Raw genomic sequence first — 11122 nt, 5'->3', positions numbered from 1 at the left:
TTTCTGCTCGATCCTCAGAAGAGAGCCTGCAGGAGGCATCAGATCAATGATTCTCTTTCATCACTGATGTTTCTCTCTCTCCCCCTCGCTTCCTCTCTGAAATAAATAAAATATATTTTTAAAGTATTTTTGAAAACCTCCTGGTATCTCTTTGAAAGAAATAAAATGAAAGGTGAATTGCTTTAAAAAAGTAAAGTACACCATCCAGAACTGAAATATCATTGCTGACATGTACACATAAGGAGATTTTTGGCATTGAAATTGGTTCTCAAAAGAACTGGTGGCCCAGAAAGAAGCTCACTACAGACTGATTCATATGCCTTTCAGCATAACGATTATTGCTTATTTCATTTTTTATTCTTATAAGTATATTTCCAGTAGGACATGATCTTGCTCATCTAGGGGAAATGGTGAACAAGAACAGACCCAGAGACGAGGAGCCATGGGTCAGACTGTTGGACCTCAGAGGGAGGGTGGGGATAAAAGGGAGAGATCAACCAAAGGACTTATGTGCACACATATGAGCCTAACCAGTGGTCAAGGACAATAGGGAGGTGGGGGCATGAGTGGGGGGGATTGGAATGGGAGGTTGAGGACAAATATGTGATACCTTAATCAATAAAGAAATTAATTATAATAAAAAATAAAAAAGTAAAGTAATTGGTGATAAGAAAAATATGGTATGCACATACAAGGGAAAATGTTATGTAGTTCAGTTTTCTATACTTGCTCAGCCTTTCTATACTTGCTCAGCCTATCAGAATGAATTTCTGATACATGCTACAACTTGGATGAAGCTTGAAGACATTATGCTAAGTCAAAGAAGCCAGACACAAAGAACAACTACTATATGGTTGTATTTATAGGAATTACCTAAACTAGTCAGATTTATAGAGACAGAAAGTAGAATGGTGGTTACCTGGGCTAAGGGAAGAAGGGGTGGGGGATTAATGGGTACAAATCTCAGTATGGGGATGATGACAAAGTTCTGGAGATGGAGTGTGGTAGTGGTTGCACAACAATGTTAATGTACTTAATGCTACTGAACTGTACACTAAGTATGATTAATATGGTAAATTTTATGTTATGCACATTTTATGACAATAAAAAGAAATATTTTTTTTAAAGTAAAGTGATTAACGTGAGTTCTTTGAGGACCAGTGCTGTGTCTTATTCATCCTAACAGCTGATATATAGTAGATGCTTTAAGAATATTCCTTGAGTAAATAAACAAGTATTTATTGATTGCTATAAACATACGAGCCATAGAGATTAATACAAGTGTCATTAGAAAATTCAATATTCCTAATTGAAGACTTTCTTGAAATTTACTTTAAAACTAATATTTTTTTCATTTTCTTTTATCTCCTTTGTGGGTTTGTTTTTTATCTTTGTAACATGGAATCTTCTTGTTTACAATCTCTTTAGGTGAAATACTGAGAGGTAAGAAGGACTGTTTCTGCCCTGGCCAGATTGGCTCAGTGGATAGAGCATTGTCCTGCAGACTGAAGGGAACCAGGTTCGATTCCAGCCAAGGGCACATGCCCGGATTGTGGGCTCGAACCCCATGGGGGGCGTACAGGAGGTAGCCCATCAATGATTCTCATCATTGATGTTTCTATCTCTCTATCCCTCTCCTTTTCTCTCTGAAATCAATAAAGACATATTTTTTTTAAAAAAAGGACTGTTTCCTCTTGAAAAAAAAAATGTGCAAAAAAAGTAACAAGTCATCTGAGAGCTCTTATTCTGTGGGTGAATACAGAACTTTCATTACTGTCCAAACAATCTGCATTTTTCTGCTTGTGTTACATTCTTTATGCACATTGTCGTGGACACCTGGAATGAATGCTATTTCATATTGTGTGGTGTGGGCATTTACACTTAGTCCTCATGATGGCCTTGTACAAGTAAGTAGGACAGAAATGATTATCCCTATTCCGTGGAAAAGAAACCTAAGATTGTGGTACAATTTATTAAAAACTGGATTGGGCCTGGCTGGTGGTTGAGTGTCGACCTATGAGCCAGGAGATCATGGTTTGATTCCTGCTCAAGGGCACAAGCCAGGGTTTCTATCGATAGCTCAATCCCCAGTAGGGAGCATGTATGAGGCAGTCAATCAATGATTCTCATCACTGATGCTCCTCTCTCTCTCTCTCTCTCTCTCTCTCTCTCTCTCTCTCTCTCTCATCAATAAAAATAAAAAATAAAAAAAACTGCATGGGGGACTCAACTGTTCCTTATCTAGCCTAGATTTGCCTGGCAATCTGGGGAAGTTTCCTTCAAATCCAGGCAACCTAATCCCGGCCACTCCCTCCTAACCCAGCCCTGAGAGGCACTCACTCGGAGGGGCAGGCATTGATGAGTAGCTAAATGTTTGTTCGAAAAGCAGTCATCCTGCGGGACGAGGGAACCTCGAGAATGACTGTGAGGAGGTGGGTTGTGGGCGCTGGCACCACCCGCAGGCTGGCTCAGTGACCTTGGACAGGTCACTTACCCTTTCACTTCTTCCCTCTACGATCCAGCGGAAGCCCCGGATCCTTTCCGAAAGCCAGGGACCAGGTTAAGGTCGGACATGATCCAAGAACGCCAGCTTTTCAGCACCAATGACATTCTTTGAGCCCCCTGGTCCTCTGGCTTGGTTTTCACTCTCATGCAAATCGAGATGGCTGTTTTAAAGGAGATTGAGTTTATACTTTTAAAAGATTCATCACTTTTTAAATCACGGCATACGGATGCATTTTGTTGCTTAAAAAGAAAATTTAAAGCAACGTCTAACTAGACAGAATGAAAAAAAAAAAATGAGCCATTTGTATCCGATTGCCCTTGTCGTCCACCCTGGCTCTCCAAGATTTTGGAAGCGAGCGATTTGCTAAGCGCAAGGCTTAGTAGAACCTTAGGTTTAGATTGCAGCTTTGGTAATGCCTTCTCGAAGTCCCTGAGGTTCTGGGTACGGTGATGTAGAAAAAGAAAAAAAAGGAGAGATAAAAAAGGTTCCAAATCCAGGGAAACAGAAAGATGAGCGAGGAGAGGAGTCTGTGCGCCCCAGAGCTCCAACCAGTTTCCGACTTGGGCGGTGTCTCCCTCGCGTCCGGCGCTGAGCTTCTGCCAAAGACCTTGCGCCCCTTTCGGCCAAACCGCCCGCAGGAGCCACAGGTCCCTTTAAGGCGCCCTGCGGGCTGCAAAAGGGGCGCGGGGGGCGGGAGGAGGGTGCCCAGCGCGCCACGTGACTGGGCGGCCGAGTGCGCTGGCGAGTTTGACAGGAGTTTGCACCGGCCTCGGGGGCTTTCTGCAGCCGGAGGGGCAGCGCGGCGGCCGCGGCCCCGGCGAGCGCCAGCGATCCGCCCCGCCAGCCTGGATCCCGGGCCGCCGCGGGCTGCGCGCGCCCCGCCACCGCCCGCGTCCCCCGCCCGCCCGCGGACCCCGCAGCCCCCGGGCCAGCCAGCCGAGCCCCCGCGCAGCGCCCGGGCCCCGCGGCGCCAGCATGTCCTCCACGGAGACCGCGGCGGCGAGCGGCCCGGCGGGCAAGTCGCGGCGCCAGCAGGTAACTCCGCGCGCCCCTGGGGCTCGCACCGCCCCCCTCCACCTGTGTGTTGGGACCCTTCTCTGCCCCTTCTCCTGGGCGTGGGTAGGAGAAGCGGAGAGGGGGCAGCGCTTTCCCGGGGTCCCCCATGCCCTGAGCCCGGGACCTCCCTCCCTGTCTTGGCAGGTGGACCAGCTGATCGCGGGGCTGCGCTGGCGGCGGCTGGAGGAGCCGCTGGGCTTCATCAAAGTTCTCCAGTGGGTGAGTGGCCGCCCAAGCCGCGGGCTATTTCGGGCGCCTGGGGCCGTGACGCTGACCCGAAGCAATGTGGCCGGAGCGGGGGCGGCGGGGGCCGCGGGGAGGTCCAGCGGCCAGCAGCCCTCGGACGGGAGGGGGCAGCGACAGGTGGGCGGGGGAGGGGCGGGCTGGGGCTGGCTGGGCGGCGAGGCATGCGGAGCCTGGGATTCGGTCCTTCTATGTGCAAGGAGCCTGTGCCCAGGGCGCTCACATTTCACCGGGGCAAGAGGACCCGAGTGTAACCTTTCCAGAACTCTGATCCTGCACATACCACTCCTCCGTGGCAGGAGCGGGGGAGGGCAAGGGGGATGAGAGGAGGAATGCCAGAGGAGGGAGGGAAGGCAGAGGATGGAAACCATCCGCACCCAAACCCACCGGGACCTGGCTGGGCCTGCAGGTGCACTCGGGGGACAGGGTCCCTGCTGGCCGGTGCCCTGTTGAGATCACAAGGGTAATCTGGGGTCCTGTAACCGAGTGAGGGAGTGGATGAATGAATGAATGAATGAATGAATGGAGTGTATGACTCCAGGACTAAATGAAAGAAAAAATAAGATAGAATAAAAACCTCAGTGTGGCTAAAACGTGGCTTGTAGAATAATATAATCCATTACGCTGGGAAGCTGGGGTCCTGCTTTCCAGACCCAGACCTGCCTTTTCAGCCAAATGACCTTGGACTTCAGTTTCCAACATTCATCCGATGCTGATCCCGACAGCCCTGGAGTCCCCTTCTGCTCTCAGTGGGTCCGCGTGCTGTAATGGTGCCCTTCCTTAGCCCTACCCCGTGACCTTGAAGAGTTCACTGCCCAGGGCCTCAGTTTCCCCCGTAACGGTCCAGGGCAAATACAATCGCCCTGCTTCCCTGGTCCTTGGAGGCACCGCTGTGCTCTCTGTCCTTCCCGGCGCCCAAGGCCTGCTGGGTCTAAGTGAGGAATGCGGACAGGTGCAGGCACTCTCTCCAATCATGGAGGCTTGCAGGGAGCATTTGGTGTTCTGTCACAGGGGAGATTTTAGCTGGACGATCCACACACCACATGGCGTGTGAGACACGTGTCAATGTGCTTTCAGCACAGAAGTCCGCTAGGCAGCGCGTTGCCGTTAACCCGGGGGAGGACTGAGTTCTAAGGGGCTTTTAACTCCTGGAAGACAGGAGATAGCACCGTGTCGCCGATTCCTAAGCCACCGTTTGGACGAGAAGCATCCGAGTTGGGAAGTCAGGGGCACTGGTGCGTCCGGGGTTATCGGTGGATATCTGAGACCCTGACTGGGGCTCCGGGCCAGCCTGGGGAGCTTCCAAGTGCAAACTCTGGGCCCTGGTGGGGACTTTCCACTCTGCCTGCTGCCTCAGGAGCAACTGGACAGACTGCTGACTGAGCGCCTTCACCTCCTCCCTTCCTGTGCGGACGCCCCTCTCACGTACGGGAGGTGGCCACACAAGCATGCTATCAGGGCTCTGGGTGGCTGCCGTCCAGAGCGAGGGGGCCATCCAGCCTCCGTAATCTCTGTGATCCGGAGGAGCACAGCCTGGCACGGAAGAGCACCATTTTATCACCGAACTAGACACATGGGTCTAAGGGGATGTGAGAGAGACTGTCAACACACGGGGGACACAGTGAGGTCACCAGACCACGGAATCACCTTCCAAGGGGGGTTTCTGCAAAGCGCCCTCCTTCAACCTTCTCTCCTTGCCCCCAGCCTTTCCCCACCCCTTGCCCCCAACACCCGCAACATTCCCATAAAGGCTGCACTGACCCCTAAGAGTTGCCCCACCGCGATGACCCTTTGATGACCCCCCGATCTCTCAGAGAGGGGGATACACCTTTCTCCCGTCCTGCTAGCTCCAGGGGCCCAAGGCCGGACTTTGAACTCGGCCTTAAGCAACGTCTTAAGGAGACTTGACTTGCTTTTACTGCCGTCCTCAGAGCATGCGTGTCGTTGCCTTGAGCCTCTGCGGATGAGCCAACGTAAAAGCACTGAGGAGCCAGCACCAGAAATGACAGTGACAATGTCATGTGGGGTTTCTCACTCAGTTCCTGCTTGGAGGGATCAAATGCCCCTGACTAGAAGGGGGGGGGGGGGGGGGGAACAAACAACTGCCACAAATCTTGATGATTGAAAACTTTTGTTGTCATTACTATCAGAAGCAAAGGTTTTACTGTCGTCATCCTGGTGAGAAGAAGTAATACTATTTTTTTTTTTTTATTAGTGTGTCTTGAAAATTCAAAAATTAACTGACCTCCCCTCAATTCCAATTCCGGTCTCCCTAAATCTATACTAAAATAATGAAATAATATGGGCACAGTCTATGATAATTGTTGGAGAACTAGTTTTGTTTGTTTGTTTGTTTGTTTCTTAAAGAAAAGGGAAAAAATAAAATAAGGCAGACTTTGATGTTAGATGGGCTTTGGTTTAAATCCAGTCTCCTCTGCTTTCTCGCTGTGGGACGTGGGGTGAGTGGTAAAACCTTAGGGGCCTTGGTTTCCCGTCTGTGGAGGAGGGCGAGGTCTCCTGTGGGCTGGCAGGGAGGGCGGCAGGAGGCAGTATCTGTAACGCATTGAGCATTCAGAAGACCGCGTGAGCCTGGCAGTCTGAGGGGGGTTCCCTTCCCTCCTCTTCCCGACCTCCCCTGCCCCCTAACGTCCCCCCTGAAGCACACGGTCAGCTAGCCCTGCCCTTTGGGGAGGCTACTCAAACGTCACTGCCGAAACCTCGCTTTGTGGGGAAGGTACAAAAGGGTTTCCTGGATCACTGAGTCACGTTGCCGTAAGGAGCCACGTTATTGTCAGCTGGGTGTGCCCGGGTCTGTCCTTCACCTTTGAGGTGCCAAAGGCACTTACTTGGCTCTGGGGTCTCTGACTTCAGTGAGTGCGGGGATTGTGAGAGCCACCCGCCTGAGTCCATGCCGCCGCCGAGGAGATGATGGTGGGAGGGTTTGGGGGAGGAGGAAGGTCCGGGTTCTCAGGACGGGCCGGGAGCATGCCCACAAGCACGTGAGCACCAAAGGGGAGCCTCCTCCTTAAACTGGCAGGTCCCTCCGCATCGCCCCAAAGGAGGGGGAGTGGCGGGCAGTGTATGGCTGGCACCAGAACTCCAGAGACCCGCCCCCCACCCCTGGTCTCAGGAACGCCATCTCTTCTTGCTTCCTGGTCCTTATGACCCAACGGCTCAATGCAGAGCCTCGTTTTCGGTCCTTCCCCGCCATCCCTGTGGCTCAGGCACCGGGCACAGTTAGGACAGAACGCTGCACAGGTGCCGAAAGGGGGAAGGGGCGTCTCTCTGCTCCCTGCCGTCCTCCCTGCCTCTTTCCCAGCCTCAGTCACTGCGATTCTGGGTGTGTCTGTGTGTCTGTGTGACACTCCCCTTTCTGGTGTGAACTCCTGCGAGCAGGCAGGGTCTCATTCACCTTTAAGTCTCCGGCACCTGGCCCCAGGCAGATGCTCCGTGATTACTTGCCGATAAATGGATGACATCAGTAGGAAGAGCACTGGACAGGGAAGCAGGATACTATGTGAGTTCTGAGCCCGGCTTTTGCGTCGGCTAAATGTGACATTGGACGAATCACTTAATCTCCCGGGAACTGAGCTTCCACCTCCATGAAATGAGACCGTGGCGCCCAATAACCTCCGAGGTCCTTTTTGCTCTGCTGCTCTGCAAACCTGTGCGATTCTCCTGCAGGGTCTCCCTACCTCTGCAGCAAACCGTCCATCACCTGGCACCACGGACTGCGAGGGGCAGACTTAATCCCACGTTCTGGTTAACACAGCGGTATAGAAGGTGTTTAGATTCCCTACTGTCAGAGAATCTGCAGAGAAGAGAATTCAGCTAAGGTGAAAGGTATTGTGGGCATATTTCGCTCAGCAAAGAATCGTATGTCACTGTTCGGGACCGTCAGGACCTCAAGGCTGTCACCTCGACACAGCAGACCTTCCGATGACAATGGAAGCGTTCGACGACGTGCCGTCCAGTGTGGCACCTGCGAGTCATAAGTGGCTCCTGCGAACTTGAGATGTGGCCAATACGACTGAGCAGCTGTTTTAAATTTTATTTCATTTTCATTCACTTTCATTGAAACAGGCATACTGGGCTAGCAGCTGCTGTTTGCTCACTTCCTGAGTGTTAGATAGTAGATGCTCAATAAACGTCACCTCTCTGACGATGGAGGGAATGCTGGTGAAGAGGAGGTTTCATACCTGCCCATTCCACTGCCCACGTTCGGAAGACCGGACCCACCCTCCCAGGGAACCCACAGGGGCCCTTTGCGGACGGAACAGCCAGTGGGTAAAAACACATCCATCTGTGCTTGCTTTCTCGAACATGATGCCCTAAGGTGTCCAGCTGGACATCCGAAGCCAAGAGGCATGAAGAGACTGCCCAGAGGACTCGGGGAGCCACAGAGCTGACAGAAGAATGCCTCTGAGACAAGGTCTGCGGGGACACCGTGTGGGACTTGGAGGAGGTGACGGGGATGACACAGAGGCAGAAAGATGGCACCGGGCTCTGCAGCCGCCCGAAGTCCCATCCGGAGGAGGCTGCTCAGGCATCGGGGGGAGGGGCTGTGCTGCCTCCTGCCCTGGTGATGGTGTTGTTTCTGAAGTGGAGACAGGTCTTGTTTGTCTGAACTAAACCTTCTAGAAAGAGAGGTGCCCACCATGACATTTAAAAGGGGGATCCATGGCTCCATTTGGAGGGGCTGGGCCAGGCCAGGCGGGGCAGAGCGAGGCCCTGGCACCAGTCACTGCCCTGGGGCCGGGCGCAGCTGCTGCTGGTGACAGCCTTCCCCTCAGCAAGGGAGAAGACGGCAGAGTGGGACAGGCCTCCAGCCGACCTCCTCCAAGCCCCTCACTTCGCAGGTGAGGACCCTGAGGCTCAGAGAGCGGAGCGAGGCCACCAGCTAATGTGTGACGGGGCCGGGGTTCGAGTCTCCGAGTCCAGGCCTCTCCGCCACCATGCCGTTGGGGCCTTAGCCAGTGTGCACGTCACTGTTTCCAACACAGATTAGCTGTGTTCTAGGTGCTTCACGTCCCCGGCAAGTCAGAGAGAAACTTACAGAACACGGACAATCAGCAGAAGGAGCTCCCTGCGTAATGAGAACAAGCCAAGGACACGGGGCTGAGCCGAGGATGTGGGACGATGAAGCTCCAATTCCTCACCTTTTCCAATCGAAGTTCTTTCTCCAGAAGGAGATTCTAAAACCACGGCTCGCCCTGGCTGGTTTGGCTCAGTGGGTAGAGTGTTGGCCTGCAGACTGAAGGGTCCCAGATTCAATTCCAGCCGAGGGCACATGCCTGGGTTGTGGGCTCGATCTCCAGTGGGGGACATCAAGGAGGTAGCCAATCAATGATTCTCTCCAGTCATTGATGTTTCTGTCTCTCTCCCTCTCCCTTCCTTCCTCTCTGAAATCAATAAAGAAATATATTTTTTAAAAATAAAGAATAAATTAAAAAAAATAAAACCACAGCCCTGGCCGGGTAGCTCAGTTGGTTAGAGTGTCATCCCGATATGCCAAGGTTGTGTTCAATTCCCAGTCAGGGCCCGTACAAGAAGCAACCGATGAATGGATAAGTGAGTGGCACAACAAATAGGTGTTTCTCTCTCTCTCCCTCTCTCCCTCCCTCCCTCTCTCTCTCTCTCTCTCTCTCTCCTCAAATCAAGAAATTTAAAAACAGGGGGGAAAAATCATGGGATGAGGTCATTTCATTTCACTTAAGACTCGGAGGTTCAGTGCAGTGAGAAGAAAACAGTTCACGTTGCCTGAAACACCTCCGGTTCTTAACCCTGAGAAATGGCAGCATCCACCACTTACCACGGAGACACCACCACCGGGGAGGAGGAGGCTGGGAGGGCAAGTGGAAGCTGCTTTTCTCGGGGCTGGATGGAGCCAGCTCTGCTTCGGGCCGTGCACGGCGGGGGTGGGGGTGGGGGGGTGCAGCACCGCCCTACCCTCCTGGCCCCTGGGGAAGGCCACGCCGGGGTTGTCCCCTTCAGTTCCGCCTCCACTGAGGCAGGAAGTTAGCCTTGAGGTAAAGATGCAGCGATGGCTTCAAAGAAGAAATGGAAGGAACTCCGAGCGGGCCCCCTCGTGGTTAGAGCAGGGGAATCTAGTTCGAGGTGCCTCTCCTGGAGGAAAGTCAAGGCCAGCTTTGAGCCACAAGTTTCCAAAAGCCTCACTCGCTCTGCGCTCGCCATCATCGTGAGAAGGCTACAGGTGGCCGGCCCCCCCACGGCACAGCCAATGGGGAGATGTGGGAACCCTCTCTTCCCTCCCGGACGCCACTCGCAGGCAGCGTATGCATTTGGCTGTTGGGCCCGGCACCCTGTTCCGTGCACACAGCACCAGAGGCTGCAAGACCAACGGAAGACCTGGTCTCCCCAGGAGGGATTTCATTAAAGGGAACCCCCCCCCCGACACACACACACACACACACACACACACACACATACACACACACAGACACACACATACACACATACACACACACACATACACACACACACACACACACACACACACACACACACACACCCCATATCTGCGCCGCTTGGACAGAGGTGGGTTGGGAGGGCTGGACCTCGGCCGGCGGAGGCCTCGGACTCAAAGGCCCTCTCCCTCAGCTTTTTGCTATTTTCGCCTTCGGGTGCTGCGGCTCCTACAGCGGGGAGACAGGAGCCATGGTCCGCTGCAACAACGACGCCAAGGACGTGAGCGCCATCATCGTCTTGTTCGGCTATCCCTTCAGGTGAGCAGCGTGGGGGCCGCACCCCCGTCCCTGACCGGCTGGGCCCCTTCCCCTCCCGTCCCATGGGCTGTCACTCCAGACCGGGGTCCTTCCTGCCCTTTAGGGATTCCAGACCCACCGACCAGAGGCAAACGCCAGGGGGGTCAGCCAGACCGGGGTTGTAACCCCGTCCCCACCCACAGATAACCTTTGGGTGTTTGACAGCCACTGCAAGGACCCCCTCGGCCTGGGGTGGAGGTGACAGGAGCCGGGGCGTGTCTCCCCGCCCTCAGAGCCTCCTCCCAGCGGGAAGGGAAGGGAGCGTGTAGCACTTAGACCCCGAGAGCGGGTGTGGGTGCTCACGAGGAGCCCGGGAGGGAGGAGGGCCAGTCTTCCTGAGGAAGGGGAGCCAGGCGTCCGGAGGACAGTGGGGCCAGGGCCACCTTTCCAGGCGTTTCTAGCAGCAGCAGCAGCCGCGTTAGGTGAACAGCCTCCTGTCCGTACTGGGATGTGCGTTTTCCACTTTGTCTGTCTCGCTGGGGCCCACAGGGGGCCTGGGCATGGGGGAGTTGGGCGTCAGGTGCCTCCGTGG

General features: G+C 53.8%; 1 protein-coding gene across 1 annotated transcript in view; it reads left to right on the top strand.

Annotated features, from left to right (window-relative positions):
- The first annotated feature begins 3176 nt into the window (after positions 1-3176).
- SYPL2 (synaptophysin like 2) overlaps positions 3177-11122 on the top strand; it is a 14817-nt gene continuing 6871 nt past the window's right edge. The window contains 3 exon segments of the mRNA XM_084866287.1: positions 3177-3541; positions 3707-3781; positions 10427-10551. Of these exon segments, the coding sequence (XP_084722413.1) occupies positions 3482-3541; positions 3707-3781; positions 10427-10551 (260 nt within the window). The 5' untranslated portion in view covers positions 3177-3481.

This window comes from Pipistrellus hanaki, assembly GCF_964339955.1.
Source record: "Pipistrellus hanaki genome assembly, chromosome: 18".
NCBI classification, from domain to species: Eukaryota; Metazoa; Chordata; class Mammalia; order Chiroptera; family Vespertilionidae; genus Pipistrellus; species Pipistrellus hanaki.
Note: the sequence above shows the minus strand (reverse complement) of the source record. Positions and strands in the feature narration are given on the sequence as shown.